Source organism: Cardiocondyla obscurior, linkage group LG10 (genome assembly GCF_019399895.1).
Source record: "Cardiocondyla obscurior isolate alpha-2009 linkage group LG10, Cobs3.1, whole genome shotgun sequence".
Classification (NCBI taxonomy): domain Eukaryota; kingdom Metazoa; phylum Arthropoda; class Insecta; order Hymenoptera; family Formicidae; genus Cardiocondyla; species Cardiocondyla obscurior.
The window spans coordinates 956,780-982,955 of record NC_091873.1 but is presented as its reverse complement, the minus strand read 5'-3'; the positions used below and the strand labels follow the sequence as shown (position 1 = coordinate 982,955).

Here is a 26,176-nt window from a genome sequence, read left to right as displayed (position 1 = left end):
TAGATGTCGAAAGGAAAAATGTAGATTGCGATACGCACGGTAAAATTTAAAAATAGACAACGAAAAGGTAAACGAAGTAGAAAGAACCGAGTCGATTTTTATCGAGCGAAAGTGTACCTAACGGAATAGAGATGGAGTGGAGCGCCAGCTTCTGATATATCGAGAGACACATTTTCCATTGGGAAAACGCCCGGAATTCCAAAACCAATGACAGGCCACGTACCAATTTCCGGGCGACATTAGTACATTATAACGTATCGACGTTTAGGCACGCGTCAGAGGTAGTATTGTTGTTGGCTCGTGAATTTAATTATACTCGCGCCCGGCTGGCGTTTATTGACGCGGACACGATTCGCTAATAGATATAATTAATTGTGCAACAAAACATGTGTATCGAACTCTCGTACCTCTTTCGCGGAATGCACTTCGGTACGTCCGCTTCGTTGCCCGCATACCTGTTATTACGTTTGGCTGTGTGAGCGTTTACACACATGATAATGGAAGTACAAACGGCGTGAGACACGTGTAGATAAAACGGCCTGATCTCCGCTTGGAAAAGCTTCCCCTCTCGCGAAAAGTAGTTAATTAGTTTCTCGAGCGAGCGCGAATGAGCTACTGATAAAAATGCATACGCTTATCTCGTATTTGGCATCGATCTTGTGCAATCTTACAGTTCTATTCGGCGTGTTGCTTGTTTTATTTGACATTTATAAGAAAAAAAGGGAACAAAATTAATATTTAGCGAATTAAACATTTACTTTGCAATTAAATGTAAGAAGAACAAATATCTCGTAATGTCTTTAGATGAGAAAGTTCGTGAATTTTTAGATTTGTTTTACGCCGGATGATTTTGTCGACCACGGAGACTGCAAATGATCGAAACACGTTTCTCCCACGAGAAATTCATGCATATAAATATAGGTATCGGGACAACTGCTTATTTATACGCGTTGCGTGCAACACCTTCCGCGCCTCATCAAATCCCCGGACTTAGTGTCTGTTTCGCGTGTACAAATGCGCGATCGCGCGAATATGCCTGTGTGCAAAACGCCATCGCGTTTTATCGTTCGGATTCACGAGATTATACCGCCGTGATACCGCGCCATCGCCGCTAATATCCGACGATAGAAGCTGTTGCTAAACCGAATCCTTTTGCCAATACGGGCGAAATAAAATTGCAAAATCCTTTCTCGCGTCTACATTCTCGCATCTTGCAAATACTTTTAATCTGTCTTCACACCACGTTTTTTTCTTTCTTGCTGTAATTGCGTTCACTCATATCGAGCGATTTAACGGCAACTGGCAAGTTTCGTCTTTAATTTTAGTGTAAAAGCATTAACATCCGCGCTCATATCGCTACAACATTATTTCTCATCCGTCAGTTACACTCGTGATGCGTTTCACTTGGGCTGTATTGTTTGATGATTACGGATGAAGCTTTATATCCGATCAATCACGCTTGACGGGTACATTGGGCAGCTGACTCGAGTGGGTTAATGCGTCCATCGATTATAGATGCACGTTTCAATGATGAATCCGCGTTGGGATCGATTACTGAGCTGCGCCGCGCTGTTAACACACATTTAATCCGCGACGTGATATTTCATGATGACTTCCGGCGCTTTTTCAAGTCGGAAACCCGGCGCGTACCCCCGATTTTTCACAAGCACCGCCGATATATCGATTGCAATTACGAGGCGCCGCACATTTTACACGCGACGCGTGTCGAACAGTCCATTATCAGCGACGATTAATTCCGATGAAATATCGCGACAGCTTTGATCGTCGCGACGCAACGTTGCTGTGTAAAAGAAACATTTCGGGATGCCGCAAAAAAAATATTTCTCCATTGTTTATCCTAAATAAACGCTTGAAAAATTTATACGCAAAAATTGCGGTACATAAGTTCTGCGTTTAGACACGCAGTTTTTATTTTACGCGATGTACAATTGTATTTCTTATAATAACGCGTTGAATAGATTCAAACACGCTCCACTTTATTTTTCGAGAACGACGCCCGCCGATCGTTGCCTAGCGCGGAGCATTTTGTTCAATCGGAAACGCGAACGCTAAAAGTTTTTACAACATGTCTATCTCCCGTCGGCCACCCCCTGAATTTAATTTACCCCTAAACAGTCGACGGTGGCAAGTAGAAATGCCTCGGACGAACTTTCTTGCTCGACCCACTTAACGATTTTACGTCCGGCCCGTTGATGGGCCGATGGGATCGGCCTCAAAACGAAACTTACCGCGACCGATTTCGCTTTTTCACGTTGAACCAATATTAACTTGCGTACAATTGGCACCGAAGCTATGCCGTCATTTGACAAGTGACCGCTGTAAGTTTTACGTTAATTTATTGACATCTGGTACGGACGCGTGGAAAGTTTCACGTGCCTTGTATATTGTTTACTTAATGATTATATGTAGTTACATAATATCCTATGTAGAACGTCTATTTTGATTTATTCATTGAGAGAGAAAATTTAGGTGGAAATGAGAGTACTTTTAAATATTTTACTGACCGTATTCGTTACCGAGCATTTATCATTTATACTTTATCTCGCTAACCAATCATTGGTACGCGTAATAAAATGCTTCGCTTAATTGTCGAAGAGAAGAGAGATTGTAATTGGACGCGAACGAATACCCTTTTTAAATTTATTTGTGAAATTATAAGCGCGTAATGGTGATAAGAAAAAAATTTATTTTTTATCGGGTTTATAAAAAAATATTACCGCTCTCTCTCTCTCTTCCTCTCTCTCTCTTCTTTTTTAATATTATTTTTAATAAGTATAATTTACATGTTAAATTATAAAACTATTGTAAACATTCTTTTTTTACAAAGTACTTGTGTTACATTTAATGTAATATAGACGAGTTATTTCCTACTCTTTGTGAAACATGAAAGTGACGAAAGAACAATTTTATACATTTTTGTATATATGGGGAAAGAGAGAGATACCGACGACACGCAACTGTAATTATGTCTCGCGGACTACAATCATTTCATTCCGCGAGTGGCACGAAAGAAAAAAAGATTGATATAAACACGTTTAAGAAACATTCAAAAAGATTCAAAGCTTTTGAAGCTTAATGATTTAAATTATAAAACTTGAATACTTTTAGGCGTATAAAAATCTTGAAAGTTATAAATTTTAATTTTGAGTATCTTAAATATTTTACGGGAAACTCGATGTCCGTAGGATCCAAACATTCGGTATTAAGAACGCATTGGAAACTACGGATCCAAATTGTTAAGATGGACGTGTTTTTGATCGAAGTGCGCAAAACATTGCGGAAACGCGGGAAATTCGACAGTTTAAGATGTATTCTTACCGAGCTACAGCAAGATTGCGTCCGTCTAGGATTGCGAGTCACAGAGCACTGAGCTTGCAAGACACATCCAGGCCAACAGACCGCGTTTGCAAGCCTCGCGACTTGCAAGCTCGACTTCACGTCTATCGTCTCTCCCTTCCACCATCGCCCATCGCAACCCGTTCACTTCGCTCGCACTACTTTTCTTCCTTAAGTAGTTTTCTTCAATCACCGCAAAAACCGAAAGTGTTAGAAAATAGCAATTAGAAATTATAAATAATTATTTAGCACACTGCGTTCTTTCGAGCATTTCTAGCTCTAAATATTAATTTTTATTTTATTTTATTTTTTTTTTTTTCTTTAAGTATCAATGCAAGAATTTAAATACAGATTTAAATACTTAAATAATATTTAAAACATCTAAAAATTCTTTTGCCTTTTTTTAAAATAAAAAAAATTTTTTGGCCCTCGAATCTAAAACGCTCAGACTCGTGCGGGATTTTAAACTTTCCCAATTCTGCAGCGACTCATTGAATTCGATGAGCGCATGCACCTGGAAAACTCGAAAGCTTCGTGCTGCAACTTATCGCGAAGTTTGTCTTTTCGATGTGCTTGCAACGACGTGCGATCAATGATTGCGGAATTGAATTTATGCCAACGCAGTCGCAGCTTTTCCCGAACTAATCCCCGATTTCGTCCGGCGTCGCGTTTAACGACTGCCAACAATACGCAAAGTCGGGGCCATCCATTTATTCACGTCACGAACTCCGCGAAACGATGCGTCTCGGTAAATTTTTTTTTTTTTTTTTCTGCCGATTGGCAATTATCGAGAGCGATTTGTTCTCGTGAGCTCGTGCCATTTCGATACGTGAAACAACGAAATTGCGAAAACGATTAAAATGGAATAAATAGTAAATCCGCGCGCCGATGACGATAGATCGGCAAAACGACTTTTGAGATTCCCGTGCCGAAACATCCGTGGGGTCTATTTGTCATTGTTACACTCGCGGGAGGGCTAGTACGGGAGTTTGTAATTCGCGATGGCGATTAGGCGCGGAACGACGCCGTAATCGTCGGCACGAAAGTAACGAACTTGAAGCTATCGATAGCAATAGATAAAAGCGGACCGATTGTCGGGCCTTGACCGAAAATCATCGCCGCGTGTTTCTGCGGCTTCAAGCGATCGTAGACTCGCATGTAGTAATCGAAAAGTTACGTGCATATATTTATTACGGTGTTTTCGCCGTTACTTTAATATTGCACGTGTCATCACGCGGTATCAAATATTCCATTGTCGCAGTCGCCGCGGCTGTTGAATATATAGCATATATATATTTTAATCCTAGAAAAACGCTGTAATCTACTAAATGATTTATATATATTTTCGTGCGCAATTCAACGGCAAACTATCATTTTTTTTTCTGACAATGTAACGCTGATGAAGATGAGATATTTAAATTTGTCAGGCGAGCAAAAAAAAAATATTCGTAATAATTTTTAATACATTTTTGTGAACATATAGATGCCGCGCGAACGTACGTGATTCAGTCTCGTGACTTCTCGATCGTCCTGTATTTGCATTTCGTATATTTGGTGTTTGCGAGCAAAGGGCACCGGCGTTAGGGTGTTGGTTTTCCCACAGTTATCAAGGCGGACAGATTATCGGTGGTTTGAAGGCTATCTCTTCGACTTCGCAGCGTTATTAAATTGAAACACCATTTCGCGGAATATGCGTCGGTGTATTAAACCATTAAGCGAGGTCTGGTGTAATATATTTTGTGTGGAAAATATGAAAATGCCGACTGGCGTCGGCGGCGGGGAAAGTAAAAGACCGCGGGCAGATTTTATCGAGGCTTGCGGGTAAAGCGCGGTGAAATTCTGGCGGCGAAAGGAAAGGCACGTGCACCGCGATTCGCAAGTATCTTCCTAAGTACTTAGTACAAAGTATCGGAGTACTTCTAGCATCTTAAGTGGCGATCGGAAAGTTTCCTGTCGATGGTATCGGGAAGAGCTTGCAATTTTCGTTCTTATCGCGTTAACCGCGGCATCAGAGTAGCTAGGATTATTACAACTTTCGCGATAATAATGAAAAAGTGTATTATTATCCGTCGCTTATTTGAAGCTAATTTACTTGTTAATAATTATTAAAATGGTCTCGAATGCGTTATTTTATTTTTTTTTTTTTTCGAGAGTGTTGGTTAGAATAACATGCGATAGAACAATTCGCGAGCGTTAAATTTAATCTACATACGGTTACGTTCGGGGTTCTTTTTTCTTTTTTTTCGCGCGCAAACGGCGCAAGAGGTGAAAATGGGAGAATCTACTTTCAAAGTCATGATTAAAAAACTCCGTACAAATGTTTTATTTTTAGAACAGCGTCAAAACTCTTTGTTGGGCAATGCATTTACCTAACTGTCACGCGATAAATCCTCTCGTGTTCGCTTTCCCGCTCGATTTTGGAGAAGATTCCTTCGCAAAGACGCGGGATCAATCCTGGATCCTCCTAAAAAGAAAAAAAAATAAGATTATATATAACGAAAATTATCGCGAGGTTAAAAATATATTCAACTATTAATTGAAACATCCGCTAATTATTACATTTAATTTTCTATGCATTTTTATAAATAATTTTATAAAGTAACTGAAATGCCTCCGACAATACAGAAGAATAAGCAAAACGGGGAAACGAGAAAAGAGGGAAGCGGGGTTGTTCCGCGGAAAGAATGACGGTTCAGTCAATAAAGTCTATTCAGATCGGAAACAGCGTGCGACACCTTAACAAGAGTGGGGCCTTGTCAATTTCGAAATTTGATGCATTATTAACCAGCGCTCGAAGCGTCCTTTTATAATTGAAGCCCGACAAACGAGTGCGCTGTGCAGCCGCAACACGTGCTGCGCTTTTAAAAGTCCGTTCGCTCACCCTCGTGTTCTCCGTCTCGCCCACCTTTTCACCCCCCTCCCCTCCCCCACGCCATGCATTCCCTCGCACCCGGATGCACATCTACCGGGCGCGAATACGCCGGCGAAGGCCGCTATACAATTTAATTAAGCGCCATTCCGCAAAAACAGTTTCAATTTACTGTTGGAAATTTTTGGAACGAGAAACGGAACGTCGATTCGATTCGGCAACGAGTCCTCTTTCTCCCTTGTCGGCCAATTAGAGCGATGCGATATAATATAATAATTTCACGAACGGGATTGACGGGGTGGAGATGGTACCGAGCGGGAAAAGGAAGGCAACGAATAATCAGGTCGATGCTATTTGAACTCTAAATATGCACCGTTCGGTTTATGCAGAATGCAAAACATCTAGTTTCGCGGCTGTTATGTGAGAGCGCTTGAGCTGATGGAAACTAAATATTCTCTGGAATTTCATCCCGTCGATTTCACCTCGTTTGTCAATATGATAGATAAGGGAGATTTTAAATGAGTGAATTAATGTAATAATCATATTGTATGCAGATGAAATGAGTTTCGCTCTGAAACACGAAAACTCTTCCGTGTTTAAACTGTTATGTGATATTTGAAGCTATGGCAAAGTTATAAGACGATACAAAAATGGTTTTTTTTTTAATAATAATAATATGTTTGATAAAATCAGAATTGTGAAAAATGTAGCAATCAAGAACTTGTTAATTAATATTTTCCCGTTAATGAGTCAGAGGAAAGAATATCTTAAGGGAATAGGAAAATTAATTATCTATCACGTAATTATTTCTATATGATCTTCGTAAAAACGCGTCACAATTTTTCAATAAAATTAAATCGTCGTCGGGTTTACAAGCCGAAAGCTTCAGATCGCGATATGCATATATACGTTTCGTACGGATATTTTTGTGGGTATTGCGAAAACGTCAACGAGTACAACGCTGATGACAACAGAATGCTGTCCGGAATAAAAGCAAATAGATTGCACCATCTCTGCCGCATTGTACGCGGGAAATAAAAAAAAAATATAACGTTTCTCGATGTATTAATAAAACGCGAGATAAATCAAAGTAATTCTCGGCTCGAACATGCAACCGTATACGCGCTTTGCTTTTGAAAATAATACCGCTAGCGTATCGACAAAACAGAGAGCGGGTCGACAATGTATGGAGGAGGTCTATTATGCGCCGCAAAAATGAAAATAAAGTGCCAATCAGATTTATTACGAGATAAATCGAAACAATTTGCACATTGCACGTTGACCCGTAAACACATCGTCATCACCGGTTTATTCAGACGGCAAAAGAGTTTTGCAATACTGTCGCTTGAAAATAACATTTATAAAATAAACATTAAATGTAAAAATTGTTTTAGCAGACGATGAACCTTGCTTGAAATCACACATGCAATTTTTCCGTGCATATAGCATCCTCTTATCGTTGGAACTTTAATAAAAGTTTTCTAAATTATTTAGAAATTAAATTATTTTATTTAACTCAATAACGTAGACAATATCTTTCAGTATTTGATGAAACAACCGAGAAGTTTCCTCGCTTCCGTTTAACAGTCAAGTTTTTTTTTAATTTGTTAGTCTAATTTTTAACATTATCAAAATAAAAGTTGATATTTTCATTAGTAATTTGTTTAAAGAGATGTATAACATAATGTTTTATAATGGTGTATGATCTATATTTATAAATTATCGTTTAATGCATATATTTGTGTTCCGTAACGTGTCTCATTATAAAGTCAAAATAAGCTGCGCTTAAAACGCTCAATTATTCATACGTCCGATTATGGAAAATCTGCGTCAAATAAATTTATTATGTATGTATATATATATATATATATATATATATATATATATATATATATACATACATATATAAATATATGTATACAAAGCGCATTTAAAGTTTAAAATTAATAAAAATATTTAAAATTACGTGCTGCGCGAGGAGTTTCTATATCCGCCCAAACAAAACTGCCAAAATTAAATGTCCGGTGAACCGTTTATAAAATTCCAACAATAATTTACGCCCGAATAACCCAGTTGAAAATGATTATAAAACGACGGCGTGCACCTTTGTGCCCATCATGGTGTAGGTTTTGCCTGACGCGCTTTGCCCGTAAGCCACCAGGCAGGAATTATATCCAGAGAACATGGCATCCAAGATGGACTGGCCTAGCGTCTCGTAGATCGTCGCCTGAGTTGCGTAATTCTTTCCATCGGGATTTGACGAGTCGAAGCAGTAATCGAAGTCATATTTCCGAGTCCTTTCGCGACTGTCTCCGACCTTGCTCGACGACACTTTCAAATTTGTTAAGGAGATCTCATTTGACTCCGCGCGAACCACCACCGCAGATCCCGTCAAGTTTAGTTCCCTGCAAATAAAAAATATACGTGTTAGATATTATGTTATAATGGGAAAAGTTTCCAGAAGTTCAAAAATGAGAGATTATAATAAAAAGAAAAAGTTAAAGATCCAATTTGTCGAAATTTAAATTTGAAACAAAGCTCACAAAAAAAAGAAAAAGAAAGCTTTAAACCTCCATAGATTTTTGTCTCAATGAAGTAAGATGTTTAAACGAAATACATTAAATCGCTCCGAAAATGTTATCGGAATTTATTTCGTTGAGATTTCGCGAAGTCGGGCGAAGAATAAACGGTAGGTATCGTCGCAAATATTTGCGAGGGGGAGTCAATAAGCGCATGCAAGCGCTGCAAGCAGCTTCGCCAACATTTTTGAAGCCGGCATCGTTTTTCCGCCCTCCCTCGTCTACGTGTTCCGCACTTTCTCGTCGCTGTTCATTTTTCTTTTTTTTATTTATTTTTTTTTTTATTTTATCCTTTTTTGCCAAGCACATTTTTTCATGCTCCGTGGATCGGAATCGATTCATCGAAAAGCGGTGGCGACAGTAGCAGTGATGCATGCGGCCGTGCGTTCATACGGCGGTATGCTCATACACGCTCCCTCATGTTATTTCACAGAGGGCTTTGCCCGATTTTCTCAAAGCATTCCGCGCAATCGGCCGCGTTTACGACTGCCGTATAAAAAAAATTATCAATCTCTTACGATATTTTGTTAATTTTAGAATGGCGATCGTAACACTTTGTTTGCAACAGGTATTTTTTTTTTTTTTTTTGAACCGTACACCAAACCGATAGATTCGCATTTAACGTGCAGATAAAACCAGCAAATACATTTGAAAATTCGATTCTCGAGGAAAAGTACGAAGACTAAAGTCTCGGCGATATGTTGGAGAAAGTTTATAGATTCAAAGGGTATCTGCCGACCTCAAGACGTGCAACAAGTCTCGGGGGCATCGAGGTTTACATCGCGAATTGTGGACGCTCGTGTTTTCGGGTCAATCGGTGTCGTGTGACACTGCATTTTGCATGCCACGGAGAGACAGCGGCTTGATTATGCGCGCGATTTCCTCGGTGCATCTAGCGCATACGCGAAAGAGAGCATTGCGGCGTTGTAACCCGTGGATTTCGCGTGATTTTGACGGTTTTGTTACACTCGTTTTCGTCCTAATCGGATGGTTTGTGTCGCGCCACGGGTTGCAGTTCACGTTAATCCGAGCTCTTGTTAATGTGTTGCCGAAAACAATTCACCCCTGCACTCTTAAATAAATAAATATCATGAAGAACATACGCGAAAATCGTAAAAAAAAAGTCTGTAGCACGAAGGGATTAGGATTTCTAAAATTAATTTTAATTATTATTACGTTTAGTTTTTTCTTTTTTTTCTTTTTTTATTGGTATTAAAGATATGATACATTTGTTATACATGATGATCCGATTCATTAAACTGGGATACGAAATAGGCATCAGTTTTGTGTTCCCTTCGACTCTCGCGTTTCACGACGTTATAGTACGAAAATAACAATGCCAACGCGTTAAGACGGCACACACATACCTGTCAAGCGGAGGCAACTATAAACGGAACGGATGCACCAGCTGTCAACGTAAGGTCGCCCTGCGTCCCGTCACAAAGACATAGTCCCGCTCTCGATCTCCCATACGGTCGCACCTCGCTAAGTCAATGGAAGTATTTTCGGCACGAGACTTACCCCCGGGATCATTAAGCGAGCGGTCGAAGGAAATATCGGCGCGTGAAGTTGAAGCAAAATTTAAATTCTCCTCGCATGGCCACGTGCAATAAACATCGGCGCGTGAAATCGTTTATTTCCTGTTGCAAACAAATTTTCGAGAGACCTCATTTCTATACCTTTAAATATCCGCGTTCGGAGCTCAAATACCTATTGTACTCGAGGGGATGGATTTAGAAAACTCGCAAACGACTTCTTGTCAAACTGAGCTTTATTAAAATTGTTTTTGCGTACATCGTTAGCGATATCTTTTCGGAGAAAGTAGTTAAAAATTTACGAAAACGACATTACGGTACGAAAACAAAGTCAGCCTCAATTACCCCGAAGTAGAAAGTATCTACGATTCGGCGTTCCTAAATTATTCGGTTAATGCACCGCGACCGGGTGCATCGGTGCAATGAATCACGCTTTAATTGCGACTCGCGGCACAAATAAACGCGCGATAACTCGCGACGGAAGCCCTCACAGAAGGTCCTCAAGTTCTCGACGCTCAATTGCTTTCGTCTGAGCTTCCGGTGAGTCCGCTTCGGTCGTGGACAAGCGCGCGCCGTCGTCTTTTTGCCGCCACCCTAGTAGTCTAAGTATAGAAACGAGTTCATAAGTGTTTGCACCGAGTGAGACACCGCGCACGATTGCGTGCGAATAGCAGACGTAAAAATTTCCTAAAAGACTAAGCTCAGAAGTCCTAAAAGCCTAAAGGCTTAAACAGAAGAAATGGTAACCCTACAGCACTTTTTATTCACGATTAATAATGAAAAGCTTTATCAAATCAGAAAGTTAAGAGACAAAGCATCCAGATCGAACATCAATAAAACAATGCGGAGACTTTCTATAACATTTTGAATGAATGTGACGGTGAAGTAATCGGAGGCAAGCATTTTTCAAAGTGCTGAGTCGTAAACCTTGACCCTCAACAAATTATATTAGGTACTTGTGAGGGAAAAATTTTTAGTATTACTTGATATTCTTCGAACGTCAATTTCTTCGCTAATACTGCATGGTTTGTTATAGCCGTGTTATAATAATTCGCGCCAGTAATGTTCGAAAATACCAGAATCATTATATTCTTAAAACGTTACATACCAATAACGTTACACGCGCGTGCAGGAAAAAATAATAAAGAAAGCTATAAGCCTTGACCTATTAAAGTTTCTTGAAATTCGCAAGATATACGAAGTGAGAATAGATGAGCCTTTCTGCTATAATAATTTTTCAAAAAATGCACGCTTGAATTTTTTCTGTTTTTAAATACAAAAACGAAAGAATTGCATAATCAATTATTACCTTCGATATATTAAGCTATTATATATTAATTGGAATTAATATGCAGGATAGAAAGCGATTATATTTTTTCATTAACTTTGACTATACGCTCAAATAAAAAGACGTAACTCCAACACAAAACTAGCTATTTTCAGTCCCATTAGCGACACGCAGCTCTAAATATATTTCAGGCATCGTTTTGATAATTATCTTGCTTCGTTACTCTTTAGTTCCGATTTTTATAAAAATATTTGAAAAAGACAAAGCGCGTCGGATACTTATGTTTTTAACTAAAAACAATCTCGTCTCGCTATTCATAACAGATTACGTAAAAAAAAGTATTTATCAAAATTATAGTTCTCCAATAAATCCAATGCTTGCGTTTATCATTCAACGAGCGATTTATACGTTTATGAAAGAACAAAGTGCCTTTATCGAAGGTGTACTCACCTAACAGATACCGGTCTCACGCGCACGGCCACCTTAATGTTCGCCATATTACCATCTCGCGGGCAACAATGTTAGCATCACTCGGTCGCCTACATCTCTGATAATTTCCAATGATATAGCGTACTGAGATCGCCCTCGATGATCGTCGATCACGAATCGATCGCGAGTTAATAACAAAATACACCAAAGCGATCACTGATGCGACTCATGTCTTCCGGAGGCTGAATATATCCACTGACCGCCACAAATTTGGTAGCACGGGCTGGTAGAAGGTGATCGAGACAAATGCGTGCACCGGGTGCACATGTTGCACTGCCGCGATGAAAATACCCTCGAGTCGCTTTCGAGACCATCCCGCTTCGTGGTTTACCCCACCAGGAGTGAGCGAGCGAGCGAACGAGCGAGTTTGGTGAGCACTTTGGCTGAACTCAACGCCATTTTGCCTGGACGATTCCTTGCCCCCAACGACAGCACAGAAAAGAGAACACTGCCGGTGAATTATGTGTACAAGGCGTTCCATAAAACGCCAGATGGTAGTTACGATTAGAATTTAGAAGAAGCGGGCAGCCTGCCATATCGAGCTCGTTGCCGGAGGTATGAAGGATTTGTGAACGCGAGAATTGAGAGATGTAAGTGCTCGCTGGACCCGAGTGCTCAGAAACGTCAGGATTAGAGATCTACGTACTCGAGAGCTTAAGAATCTAAAAATATAACAAAGCCTCGAAGCGGAGAGTTCGAGAATCTTGCTTCAACAGCACAAAGATTTAAAAATAAAAATAAATCTAAGAAAATTTGTGGGCGTTGAAAAAAAGTAAAAGATTTGACAATTTGCACACGGAAACTTGCTTTTAATTAATTAAAAACCTGCTTTGAATTTTATTGACTTATAAATTCCAGAAAAAATTGCTCTTAAAATTAAATTATCGCAAGATTTCTAAAAGAACGTATATAGCCACTTTTAATGAAGCCCGTTTGTCGTTTCAATTCTCATTAGAAAATAAAGCGTTGCACGCTGGTTGTCTTTACAGAAACAATGCGCTTTTAATATCGCCGTATAAATTTCTTATCGTAGGATGAGCCGCGACTCGCGGATCGCCCTGTATTTAGTAGACGGAACGGTAGAACGAGCAGGGACAAATCGTTGCTGTTGCGGTATCGTCGATTACGCTCCGTGCAACGAGGGCATAGTTACCGGCATGTCTCGGTGTTTAACGGAGTTTACTGGGTTACCGTGTTGCGTGGCGATGACTACCGCGGCTTAACGCTGGTCTATCGGCGGGAAATTAATCAGAAACGTAATTTACTGTGCCAGGGCTCGCCCGCGAGGACCGGCTCTCATATTTAACAGAGAACACGTATAGTCGCTAAGAGGGTTCTCTTGGGTCATCGCGGCCCATTCCTCTTATACGTATTCCATTTCGCTGTGCCCGGCCTTCATCCTGATTCCTTTGAAGTGCTTTATCCGTCTTTTATACTATCTTAAAAGTGCGCCGTGACTTCCATGCGAGCTCCCACTTTGATCTGCGTATGATATATTTTCGGGCTAGCGGATCGACTAACGTATTCTCTGTGAGATAGAGCCGATGCTACGATTGCCAATGCTGCTGATATCCTTACTCCTCGTTCACAGTCATCAGAAACATAATGTAGGAGAAAGACGTGCTGAGCACCTGCAAGCAAATATATTTTTATCGTAACGTAACGTAAATTATTAAATATCGTTACGAATTAGGAATTAATTAAGGTAAACTTTACTCGATTTATTTTTAACCTCTTTACTTTTCAAATAAAGTCTTGGTAAAGTCGAAATTGTTCATCAGCATCAGTTAATATTTTAGTAGTACATACACGAGATAGTTGTGTAATTAAATCTCTTGGTATATTACCTTAAAATTAAATTTAGATATTGTTTGACACAACAATCGACTCACTTGAGAGAAACTTTGGAGGGACATGCTGTAGAACTTTGCGGCGGTGATCTTGGAAGGAACTTTCGACCGCAGCATCAAAATTTGTAGACTGCGACTGAAAGTGCCGCCAATCCAGTGGCTACAGTAAGCCGACTCGCCCACGGCATCGCTCTGGTTCGTTATAAGCGTTGACCGTAAATTAATTACAGGCGATTGTAAGCTCAACGAACTATATACTAATGAAGATATATGCGCTGGTAATTGGCCGATATGATTACCGTACATCGAGTCTTCGCTCGTCAAAAAAAAAAAAAAATATAAAAAATATAAAAAAACTCGTGCAATTGATGCGTTACATCTAATAATCTACGTCGAATAAAAACAAGACGCGGAGGAAAAAATTAACAAATAACAATTTTGCGTTGCATATTAATTTTGTAGAAATTATATTTTTCTTAGAAAATAATAAACGCTTCATGATCGGTTCAAACGTTGAGATCCAATAATCTCAGTTACTCTGAATAAAGCGACTCGCGTAAAGATTCACACTCCGTCTTACCAGGCGTACACTTAACGCGAAACACTGCCATGTCTCTTGATAATACGGAATACTCGCCTCATCGATTAACGCGTTTCCGCTGAAACTGAACATAAAAAGCTCGAGAATGGCGGAGTTCAGAAACATCGAATATTGCATCAGGCGTGCCTTGTTTTCCATCATCTAAGACAACATTTTGCATGATATTTTTTATTTCAACTCTTTTTTAGCAAACGAACGTACCGAAGTGGCTTGAAATCCCGCAAAGCAAACCAAGCCGGTGCTGATAACAAATTGTGCTAACGCTAGGACATTTATAATTCTTTCAAGCGCATCCGCGAAACTAAAATCAAACAAGGCAAAGAATATTAAAAGCTACAGGAAATATTACATATCTACTCAATTTTATTATACAGTATTATAACAAATATTCACCTGATAGCGTTTTGATGATCTTTAATACAAGCGATCACATCTTTGTCGGCGTCAGGATCATTGCTGTTTATCATCTCCAATTTTTTTCGCAGTATCGCGAATTTCGCCGATCCGTGTATTATCACAATGAGATTAAAAGTAGTCGCGCCGATAATTGAGCCACCTCCGATGAAGCCACCCATCACATTGAAAACATAGATCGACTCGTAAAAGGGCGAAACTGTTTGATTATAGAAGAAAAATCCACGATACGGAAGTATTCTCTCTTTTCCAAGAATAAATGTCTAAGCAAATAAAAATTTTTTCAGACCAGTCGGGACGGCTGAGTGATCGATTAGTGCGCTCAATTAGTTATCTTTTTATTATTTAAACAAGGGTTATAAATCTGATAAAAAAATCGAAATAATTAATAATTAATTGCGGAATTTGTGACAGTTTTGTCTCTTAGATTGTATTATTTATTTAGTGTTTTTGCGTATATCGTATTTCTTTTCAGTTGAAATTAACTTTCTGTAATTGTTATTAATCCAATCACCTGTGTATCGAGAAAATAAATGCGGCGAAGGAATTAACATATATAACAGATAGAAACGGACTAACGTCGAATACGAGTTTTTAAATATTGTCGCGAGAAGATCGAAAACTATAGTTATGAATTGGAAATATAAGAGATAATCGAAAAAAAAAAGTTATAATTAAGATAGCCGAAAAATTAAATATGTTGTTTGGAATACCCTATAGCATACACGTGCAGATGTTTTTGAAAGGCTCGTAAAGTGAAACGACTATCGGAAAACAATTTCTTGGGTAAGGGCACACTGCATTTGCAAAGCGATAATAAATAATTTGAAGAGGATGCGATACCGTATTTAAAAAAAAATAAAATAATAAAAAAGAAAAAAGAAAATTACTAAAGGCTACGTATTGACGGTAATCATCGGCGGAGTCGCGAATCGCATAACGTCAATCTACCATCATTTCGCGAAACAACAGAGATACCTGCAGTAATTTCCATTGTTTAAGAACATTTGTTTTACAATTGTCTTACAGTTAAAATTCATCGTTAAACATAGCTTTGTTAAGAAAATAAGGAGTTAGATTTGAAGAAACTTCCGCAGTTAATTGCTCTACAAGTACAATTTAATAACGAAGTCAATTAAAAAGTTATATAGAGAAGTATGAAGTTCTGAAGCAATAAGCCACAGAGTTCAGGGAGATTTTAAGCTTTATCACTAAAGAATATTCTAATGCCACTTCATATTAAATTCCAAATAAATCTGTTTTATTATCATAAAATTGAAAATTTGTAACGCCAGGAATGAAATGAGCAAGTGTTATTAAAACGTTGGAAAAAGTGTTGAAGATACGTACGGACGCAGATCCTATTTAATTATAAATTTGTCTTGCGGTAAATTATTTTCAAATTTAAAAGTTTTTGTTTATTGAAAGACAAATGTGAGTCACAAATTGTAGAGAGAAATATTAAAATATATGATATTTTATACGTACCTCTAAAATTGGTACGAATGCGAAAAAACCTACGGTGAATGTTACCATATATGCAAAAGTTTTTGCCAGCCGGAACGCAAAAAGGCACTTCTCTTTCAGAATAATTCTATCCTCGTAAGACAAGCAGGTCCAATCTGTTCTCATGGTCTCGACCACGTACAACATGTCCTTTTGATGCAACGAGAAGACAATGAGACGTGTCAAGGAGAGATAAAATGCGGATGCCATTAAAGCGCACGCCGTCATTTCATCTAAATCGTCCAAGTTGTGAATTATATCAGCTGTCTGGGCGGCACACATTGAAATAATCTAAAAATTTCAATTAATATATTTTTTTTTTAATTATTAGTCTTCTTAATCGCACTTACCTTAATTACATGAAAAACTTTAAATGTCGTACATTTACTTATTGTGTTCAGTAATTTATAAAAGTATTTTTATTTATATAAAAATTTAATTTGCGTCTAAATAAATAAAATATTATAATTCCTACCATAAAAAACATCAATAGTGTGTGGAAAGTTCTAAACAGCTTCGCGCTGGTTGAATGATTTCTCTTCAAGGGCCAATAAGAAACGAACTTGGCGGCCACTTTGATCGGTCTAATTAAATCGTCGTATTCCTTATCAGCATACGTGGTATCGGCCTGACGGTCCATTTCTTCTCCTCTTTAGTCAATTATCAGGGCAACTCTGGCGGCGACGTGATCGCAACTCTTGACTTTTCACGACTGCGAAAAAGCCGGAAGTCCGTCGCCGTTCGCGTCCTCTCGCCGGCAAGGGGTCTACATGCCAATCTCGAAAGTGCCAATCTTCCCTCCTTCTATGTTCTCGCAATTCGATCGCACGAACGACGAGATAACGACCGGATATCGTTCTCGTAGGTGGCATAATGCCCAAAGTTCGAAACTCTTGCTAACGGGCGGGCAAACTTCTTGCGTGCATAGATGTCGACTTGTTTCCCTTTTGGCGGAAGAATAAAAATGCATTGTCATCCTTCTACGTAAAATTGCGCTCGGGCGTGTATCAAGCATGAAACATAGAAAAACATTTCTACATCACTTTTATTTATTTTCGAGTAAAATCGTAATTAGTTAAATATTTTAGTTAAATATACCTTCAAGAATTTTAACATTGGAAGTGGTCAAGGATTATTTCAGATTCTACGCCAGTGACTTGGGAGTAGTATGTAGTTACGAATATTCTATGTAATCATGGTAAACGTGTAGTACGAAGGTAATAGATGAAAGTAAGGTCTATCTCCCTAAGTGATTTTCGATTTTATTACAGGGAGATTTTACAAAAGAGTGATATCTGCGTCAATTGGTACGTTAATTTAGCACTTTGCCTTAAAAATAAATGAAATAGTAAAGAGTGAAAGAAAAAATGCATAAGAGAGTACACTAGTACTCTAGTACACTAGTACAATAAGTACGTGACAGATAACAAATTTTTGAAAATAAAATGTGTACTTTTTTATTATTATTATTTTCTTTTGTAATGAATAATTATAAGTGCATTTTTATTTGTTGATAATTTATATAATTAAGAGCTTCTTGTTATAATAAATACGGGCTTATTCAGGTTGCATTGCGTAAACGTATGCATGTACAAGTGCATCTATTTGCATAGTAATCCCAGAAATATAAAATAATCATATAAAAATTATTGCTTTTTAATTATATTATCATGTTCTACGTTTATGTTTTATCATAACTAGAGATCATAGAGCGCGCGCTCTGCGCGCGTTATTAGATTCGGACGTTAGTTAATTATATTAATTTCTTTGGGATAATTACGATTGAGTGAAACAATTCAAAACGATCGATAGCATTATACTACAACTTCACATTCGGCGTTCAATTCAGAATAATGTCCACGCGTGCGCAATTGAGTCGCACTGACACACACATAACCTATTACTTTGGAGAGATTTGTTTTCGCTGTCGGTTGTGATGTCTCTCGACGATCTCGCGGGATATGTGTTATTGTAAAAACGAACGATAGCTCCTGAGAATGGCTGCGCCTCATCTAGGCGGAAGCGACATCGTTCACCTAAACGTTGGCGGCACCAGGTAGGCTCTCGTTTGCCAATCCATCGTCAATGTTTATTCAACACTGTTATTCTCGTCTTGCCATTATTAGTTTTGCTTGATGACGTGAATTATCACGACTACATGTCGAAGTATCGTTTTGATGATATCAAGCTGCTTTTCTTTCCAGATTCTCGACGTCTCGTCAAACTTTAACATGGATCCCAGATTCCTTTTTCACGGCACTATTAAGTAACAGAATCGACAGCCACAAAGATGAAACTGGTGCACTTTTTATAGACAGAGATCCAAAGCTATTTTCCATTATATTAAATTATCTTCGTACCAAGGATATTGATCTGAGAAATGTAGATATTCGGACTTTAAGACATGAAGCTGAGTATTATGGTATTACTCCTCTAGTTAAACGACTGATGCTTTGTGAAGACTTAACTCAGTCATCATGTGGTGATGTATTATTTTATGGCTACTTGCCACCTCCAAGTAAGTCAATTATGTTACTACACATTGTGATATAAATTGTAACAACTCTGTTTGTTTTAAAGGTATTCCTCTTCAAGAACCAGTTGCAGTAACATCAAATGTTAGTGATGTATCAGTTCATATTAGAGTTAATTCAAACTCCAATTCTAGAGTTGATGGACCATCTACCTCGCAAGCTGTGACAACCAATAATTGTACTAATCAAAATGGTATTTACAAATTTTTATATATGATTTTATTATTTAAATTAATTATATAAATTAAAATGAATCATCCTGTATACATTAAATGTATTTAGATTTTGTACGTTGTTATTAAATAGTTCTACATTAAATAAAAAGTTAACACACAAGAGAATATTTTTTGTTACAGGTCCACAAAATCATAAAGCAGTGCTGGGAACACATATGAGAAACTCTTCGTTAGATTACCGATTGCCTCAACGAGGTTTGCCACATTCTCGTACACCTTCTTTAGATTTAAGGCATGCCAGAAACAACTCGGCTGATTTGAATAAATTGTATAAAAATGATATCGGTCTAATATTCGGCTCACAACAAGGTAATGAATCATTATTCATAAATCATATTCCTACATATTTAAAGTATAATAATATAAAGTATTTTTTTATAGAAAAGTAAATATGATAATAATGTTAAAAAGTTAATGCGTTTTGTTAAAAAATTTTAATATTTATTGATTGCAGTTTCATCATGGGTGGACCCTCTTAGAGTGCAAATTATAAAGGCACACCACAACTGGATAGTTATCGCTTACGCGCATTTTATTACGTGCTATCGGCTAAAAGACTCTTCAGGATGGCAACATGTGTTTACTAGCCCACATATCGAATGTATAATAGAACGTGTGGCCATAAACGCAAAGATGGGAAGTGGTGCGGATGGTAAAATGGTCGCGATCTCATATGGCAATCAAGTGAGACTTTGGGGTGTATCCGAGGAAGGAATCAAAATTAACGTTGGCACATTTAATTTAAACGTACGTGTTGAATACTTGTTTTTTATTGGCAGCCAATTGGTTGCATTGTCACCAACTGGAAAAATTGGCGTGTGGCACGCGATGACTCACCACTGGCAAATACAGGACGTAGTGCCCATCTTGTCATTTGACACGGCTGGATCTTTTCTTTTATTAGGCTGTAACAACGGTTCTATCTATTATATTGGTAAGCATAGAAAATATTAAATTTTTAAGTAATATTCTTGATACATTTTAAACTTGAACATATCAACTGTGTGATTTTTGTCATAATTTCGATATGAATTGCAGATATGCAAAAATTTCCTTTACGAATGAAGGATAATGACTTGCTTGTGACCGAATTATATCGAGATCCGAGTTACGATCCCATAACTGCGATATCTGTATATTTGACACCGAAAACTAGTAAGTCTCTTTTTATGTCTATTCTCAGTAATATACTACTCACTTTAATATAAGGATCTCTACAAGTAATAAAGTATAAAAGTTTGAGGTAAAACTTTCCTTTAGAAGCAACTAGTTTATTACGAAGCGATTTCAACGAGTGACTTATTTTATTAAAATTGTATATTAAAGCTGCTCAATGCAGAATGTAATAACAAACGTCACCATCGCAACAACTTGATTTCGCTAAAATCATTATTTTAGTCGCCATGCTGAAATTAGTTTTATTAATTATATTAATCATTAATAATCACATAGATGTAAATATCATTGTGTTTACTAACCAGCGTCTTTTTATTCATTAAGCTATTATAGGAATATTATAAGGTTTGATGTTGGTTTTTAAAGATATTAATGAGAGTTTATTATTACATTCTTTGCTTCATCATTTCTCGTACAACTGGATAAATAGCACAAGGCAAGTATGGGTCGATGTAAGCAGACTTTCTGCTTTCTCATGTTCAACTCGTACGTCAAAATAAAACGTCATTCGCCATCATCTTTATGTTGATTGCATCAAACGTGAATCGTGCGATTAAATAGATAAAAACGAACGTACACCCTCTTCCTCTCAGATAGCATTAAGTTTTTACAAGTTTGACGCACTGGCGCATAGTTGTATTTTTTTTTTTTTTTTGCGTATTATTAGAAAATAAAAATAAAGACTTATACGTAGAAGTGTATCTAGCGCAAAGCACTTCTGTAGGAACTGAATGCAAATTATATTCGTTTACATGCGAGATTATATACAAATTTACACGAAAAGCTTATGAAATTATATTAACAATTGCACAACCCTACTATCCTTATGCGTCCAGTTGTACTAAAAATATAGCAACGGTTTTTTTTATTTATAAAAATTTTTTTTATAAGCAGTGAATTCAGTTAATTTGATTTATTATAGCTTCTTGGTTGCTCTTTCTATTCATAGTAATATGTTCCATGCCAGCATCTGAGAGGGGAAAGGGAGGTAATAGAAAACATGTACTTTTGCTTGTGTTTTTTTTTTATTAGTAGTAACAAATTTATAGGTAACTTTTGATTTTTTAAATAAATTATACAGAAGGTTATTTTCAAGTATTATTGTCATACATAAATATCCATTATATTATTATATATACCGTAGACATATGTATATCCATATACATTATTATGTTTTTTATGTGTAGCTTTAGCTTATTGTTGCACTGTGCAGCATGAAGCATTGTGTGCTTTAAAATATCACACACATGTTATTTTTTATTAATATTACTTACCTAAGCACATTTATCATTTAAATATTACAATGTTACGTCTATATTTTGAAAGTATTTATTGTGGTTATTATAATACTAGTAATTAATCCTCTGATACACCATTAAACATTTATATTATAAATCATGCATAATATAATATTGAATTTAATAAAGACATATTTATTTTGAAATAAAGATGAGTATATAATATACAATTATTAACTTAATTAATATACATATATTATTATAATTACGCATATAACAATAGAAAATTAATATATTTATTATGCTATTTACATTCTCAGAGTGTATCAGATGGTTAATACAATATAAAACATGTTCTTATAAAGTGTATCACCCCCAATATAGGTCTCTGCGGAAATTGGATAGAAATCGCATACGGCACGAAATCTGGAAGTGTTAGAGTAATCGTCCAGCATCCCGAAACTGTCGGCCATGGTCCACAGTTATTTCAAACTTTTACGGTACATCAGAGCAGCGTAACCAAAGTACGTACAGCGTCAATATGTGTACCCAATATCTATTAACATTATAAGTTAAATTACAATATTTATGTACAATGTAATTTATATTCTAATTATATTACAGGTAACACTTTCGGAAAAATACTTAGTGTCAGTTTGCTCGGAATACAATCATGTCAGAAGTTGGGCGGTGACCCGATTTCGTGGAATGATTTCAACTCAGCCTGGCTCAACGCCTGAGGCAAGCTTCAAAATTGTTTCTTTGGAAGCAATTGATCCATGCGTTAGCTATAATGCCGGTAACGATTTTGGTACGTATGTTTGTAGTTCCAAACTATCGCAATTTTTTTCTCATAATTATTTTTAAACGACATATTTTATCTTGGTTATTATTTTTATTTTATTTTTTTTAAAGATGCATGTCTATATTCTCTTTTGATTTAATATTTGAATAAAATATGTGTAGGTCCATTCGGCGAGCAAGATGATGAGCAAGTGTTTGTACAAAAAGTCGTACCCGAAACGGATCAGTTGTTTGTGCGATTAGCGTCGAATGGAAAAAGAGTTTGTGTAATACAGTCGGTGGATGGTAGCATTATAAGCTCATTCTATGTGCACGAGTGTGAAGGTTCTAGTCGCATGGGCTCAAGGCCCAGACGTTTCATATTTACTGGTCATTCTAACGGCACCATTCAGATGTGGGATCTTACAACGGCATTGGATCCGTCTTTCAATGCCACTCAAGGTACGTTACTCTCTCCCGTTTTGTGATGCAACGAAGTTGACGAGCATGATATGCATATGTAAAATATTCTGTTTTATATATTATTTTACAATAAAATTAACTTTGTTTAGATATATTTATATATAAATAAAAATGTTTTAAAAGATATTTTTTTGTGATTAATGTATATATTTTTGTTATTTTATTTAAAATTTATTATCAGATTTTTATGATGCATTTCTTCTAGTAACAGATACCTCTGGTGGACCTACGCCAGAAGAACTTTGGAAGTTGTTAGATCAATGTGATCTGAGTAACAGCCATTGCTCAACGCCTTGCATTAGCCCATCTCCTTCGTTGCTTGCGGCTGGACCTAGGATTAAATCGAGCAACGTATTATTTCTCAATCAATCACAAAATACAGATGTAACTCCTGGGCCAAGTCAAACGTAAGCATGTGCTTGATCAAGGTAATGTGCCGAAATGCACGGAGTCAAAATCTGCATTTATTTAATTATTTATTTATTAATAAACCCCATTATAAACCCGAAAAACTGTAGCAATAGTTCCTAAATCGCCATTTTTATATTTTTCATATACAATAGGATCGAAGTTTGCTATCTTAAAGTGCAATCTAAAAAAATATAGCAAACGTCATAATTGCATTTATAAATATTTATAACTATAAGCATTGAAATAATTATTTTGATAAAAAAAAAATTTGCTCTTATACCTAAATATATATAGATGTTTATTAAATTATTTTTATGAAAGTTTATTACTTTTGAAGATACGCAATATATTTATTTATTGTTATTAACATTGATGTAACAAAATTATCAAAAATTTACTGTTTAAAGAATTTTATAGGTACCTAGGAGTTTAATTATGCATTTGTTTGTTTATTATTCACTGTTTCAAAATGGCTTAAATCTAATAAGGTAAAAAGGAGAGGGAATATTTAGTAAAATTATGAATTGGAAAATAATGTAAGTTGAACATTCTGTTTAGAGTTATATATTTTGTTTCAATGTTATAAACATAAATTAGATATGATACAATCATACACAAAATCATGTTATTTATTACATCGCTTTAATATTTCGCAGCGTATTAAAACAGAATCATCAGTACGTTTAAGTTTTGATAGACGGTTATATCCAGTTTAACCATCATTACGTACCAATTTCTGTACAACGATTGTAAAACACTTAACATTAGTTCAACACGTAACATTGCATCAACGCTTCATGCCCTGAATATCATATAAATGTTAATTTGACATTCATATACATTACATTATACAATTAAAAGATTATACATGCTCGAAAACCGAATTAGACTCTTATTATATACATAAATACTTATTATAGCTTTAATGCACATGAAATGTATATGTGTTCATTGATGTACATATACACATATAAAATGTATAGTATTATTGCGTAACCATGTTATTTCTGTGATTTAAATAAACTATTACAATATGTATGGCAATATCGCGCATTTGAATATTTATCATCGCTATTACGGATATCGTATGTACAATATACATACATATAGACTGTTATAAAAGTAGATGATCAGAAAGTTCGTTTTAGAAATTTTCTTAATACATTAAGTTAACTATAATATCTATAATCTATATTATATAATTTTTGTTTCCAAAAATCTCTTTCTATCTAAAAATACAGATAACGTTTAACGAATTGTAAAGCAATGTATTGTTGCATGCTTATATGCCAAAATAACAATACAATATTGTTATATTAGCATATAAATGTATACGACACTTCGTAAATAATAATTAGCTATTTTTCGCACTTTGGTTTTACGAACAGGTTTATATATCTTAATAGTTGTGATTTGCGATCACCATTACAACAGTCTAACTTTCAGGCACTATAGTGATGAAAGGTACTTTCCAGCTGATGACACAAATCAACACAAACTATTATTTTATCTTTGTTGTTCAATGTATGTTGGAAAAAAGATAGAATAGTAGTTGCGTTAACTTATGTTGCTAGCGGGACAGCATCCATTTCTTATAACAACGTCAAACTACGCAATCAGTTAAATTATAAGTACATCATTATCGAACGTATAATTGAAATTAGCCTGAAGTAATGTTACCTCTCGCAACTTTTCGTCAAATAAGTCTTGTACTTCCGTTAGACATAAATATAAAATATTCCACAACTATGTAAACCGGTATCCGTTGGTGGAACTTTTGCAGTAAGTTCTTCTTTCTGCGTAAAAATATTTAGCTCTAGCATTTTGTTATATCTGAATAATTTCTCATAAATCAGACGTGTCTCTCATATAAAATATTTAGTCCAGAATAAATTATTGTTGAATAGTGATGGATGAGTCATTGGCATCAACAAGAGACACCAAGCAATCAAGCCAATTACAAAAAGACATATTAATCCTACTCTCTGCAGTGGATCTTTATACGCCGCTATCTCAGAAAGATCAGGAAAACCCATATGATTGCAGAAAGAGTGCGCGGCGAATGGCGCGATAAAGTGTCCTAAAAGAACAAACATAAATTGAAACTTATTAAAAAAAAAAAAAAAGAAATTAATAACAAAAAACTTTGTTGAAACCTCGCAAATATATCGAAAATAAGAAAAAGAAGTAAAAATAATCCCACCTGTCCTCACAAAGAGAAAAGCTGCATACGCTCCAAATAATGTCGTGTACGCAGACTGGAAACCTAAAAATTAAAATAATTAATTTTTATTTGCGACGAACGTTGTAAGTTCCTGGATATCATCTGTCAAAACTTACAGGATATAAGTAACGCGTGTTTGAGGCTTACTCCCATCTTCACTCTTTCTACTATGTGATGAAAATGAGCTATTCCAAAGAATAAGGGGCATACAAATATGGCAGTAGTCGGGGTGAAACATTGCAGGAGTAACGGTAACATGCAAGCTCTAAAAGTCCACTCCTCGGATAACGGGGCGACTACTTGATTTCTCCACCACGTTAGAGTTTGCACGCTTATCAGCCAGTACATAGGCTCTACTAAATCAGACGTAAAATCTATGAATTGTTGGCTTTTTAATATGCCAATTTAACATCATATATATCAACCTGTGTACAATCGCCACAGCCCGCTGAATCCTTGCAAAGATAAGGGGCCTAGGAACAGGATCATCGTTAAAACCAGAGGTATCACAGTCGCTTGCACCAGACCGGTCCACCGAAGACCCAGCATCTCCCAGATAGTCGCCTGTTAAGTATAATATAAATAATTACCATATAGAACGGC

At 36.5% G+C, this 26,176-nt stretch overlaps 4 protein-coding genes across 13 annotated transcripts in view; 1 reads left to right on the top strand and 3 right to left on the bottom strand.

The window, feature by feature from the left end:
- LOC139105926 (uncharacterized) overlaps nucleotides 1–12,527 on the bottom strand; it is a 28,739-nt gene extending 16,212 nt beyond the window's left edge. The window contains exons 1-3 of the mRNA XM_070662287.1: nucleotides 12,079–12,527; nucleotides 8,331–8,631; nucleotides 5,727–5,821 (exon numbers count right to left, since the gene is read on the bottom strand). Coding sequence (XP_070518388.1) covers nucleotides 5,727–5,821; nucleotides 8,331–8,631; nucleotides 12,079–12,125 — 443 coding nt within the window. The 5' untranslated portion in view covers nucleotides 12,126–12,527. The remainder of the gene's footprint in view (nucleotides 1–5,726; nucleotides 5,822–8,330; nucleotides 8,632–12,078) is intronic.
- On the bottom strand, nucleotides 10,613–17,421 carry LOC139106191 (odorant receptor 13a). Its single transcript, XM_070662754.1, has 7 exons — nucleotides 16,889–17,421; nucleotides 16,471–16,779; nucleotides 14,962–15,245; nucleotides 14,770–14,869; nucleotides 14,605–14,709; nucleotides 14,010–14,159; nucleotides 10,613–13,748 (listed from the first exon to the last, which is right to left on the bottom strand). Exons 1-7 carry the CDS (start codon nucleotides 17,126–17,128, stop codon nucleotides 13,692–13,694), a joined length of 1,245 nt encoding a protein of 414 aa, XP_070518855.1. The 5' UTR covers nucleotides 17,129–17,421; the 3' UTR covers nucleotides 10,613–13,691.
- Nucleotides 17,422–18,340: 919 nt separating this feature from the next.
- LOC139105907 (BTB/POZ domain-containing protein KCTD3) lies at nucleotides 18,341–24,393 on the top strand. 7 transcript variants are annotated; one of them, XM_070662252.1, is made up of 11 exons: nucleotides 18,341–18,544; nucleotides 18,693–19,006; nucleotides 19,069–19,215; nucleotides 19,379–19,567; nucleotides 19,713–20,192; nucleotides 20,297–20,413; nucleotides 21,357–21,422; nucleotides 22,057–22,196; nucleotides 22,297–22,483; nucleotides 22,639–22,917; nucleotides 23,150–24,393. In XM_070662252.1, exons 1-11 carry the CDS (start codon nucleotides 18,486–18,488, stop codon nucleotides 23,347–23,349), a joined length of 2,178 nt encoding a protein of 725 aa, XP_070518353.1. In that variant the 5' UTR covers nucleotides 18,341–18,485; the 3' UTR covers nucleotides 23,350–24,393. The 7 variants fall into 7 exon arrangements, with proteins under 7 accessions (XP_070518353.1, XP_070518356.1, XP_070518359.1 ...); XM_070662255.1 differs by having other exon boundaries at nucleotides 18,343–18,544; nucleotides 21,402–21,422; XM_070662251.1 differs by having other exon boundaries at nucleotides 18,351–18,544; nucleotides 23,144–24,393.
- Sras (Ras converting CAAX endopeptidase Sras) overlaps nucleotides 23,898–26,176 on the bottom strand; it is a 42,871-nt gene continuing 40,592 nt past the window's right edge. For 2 of the 4 annotated variants that reach the window (XM_070662271.1, XM_070662267.1), the window contains exons 3-6: nucleotides 25,999–26,137; nucleotides 25,690–25,947; nucleotides 25,553–25,615; nucleotides 23,898–25,429 (exon numbers count right to left, since the gene is read on the bottom strand). In XM_070662271.1, the coding sequence (XP_070518372.1) occupies nucleotides 25,215–25,429; nucleotides 25,553–25,615; nucleotides 25,690–25,947; nucleotides 25,999–26,137 (675 nt within the window). In that variant the 3' untranslated portion in view covers nucleotides 23,898–25,214. The remainder of the gene's footprint in view (nucleotides 25,430–25,552; nucleotides 25,616–25,689; nucleotides 25,948–25,998; nucleotides 26,138–26,176) is intronic. The other 2 variants (XM_070662268.1, XM_070662270.1) reach the window with 2 other exon arrangements.

Coding starts and splice junctions, on each gene's coding strand:
- LOC139106191 (XM_070662754.1), bottom strand. CDS start 17,128: ATGGACCGTCAGGCCGATACCACGTATGCTGATAAGGAATACGACGAT. Junction 16,780..16,888: donor AAAATACTTTTATAAATTAC/TGAACACAATAA, acceptor TGAAATTTTTAG/ATTATTTCAATGTGTGCCGC. Junction 13,749..14,009: donor CCCTCCAAAGTTTCTCTCAA/GTGAGTCGATTG, acceptor ATTTGCTTGCAG/GTGCTCAGCACGTCTTTCTC.
- LOC139105907 (XM_070662251.1), top strand. CDS start 18,486: ATGGCTGCGCCTCATCTAGGCGGAAGCGACATCGTTCACCTAAACGTT. Junction 19,007..19,068: donor TGGCTACTTGCCACCTCCAA/GTAAGTCAATTA, acceptor TTTGTTTTAAAG/GTATTCCTCTTCAAGAACCA. Junction 19,568..19,712: donor AATATTCGGCTCACAACAAG/GTAATGAATCAT, acceptor TATTGATTGCAG/TTTCATCATGGGTGGACCCT.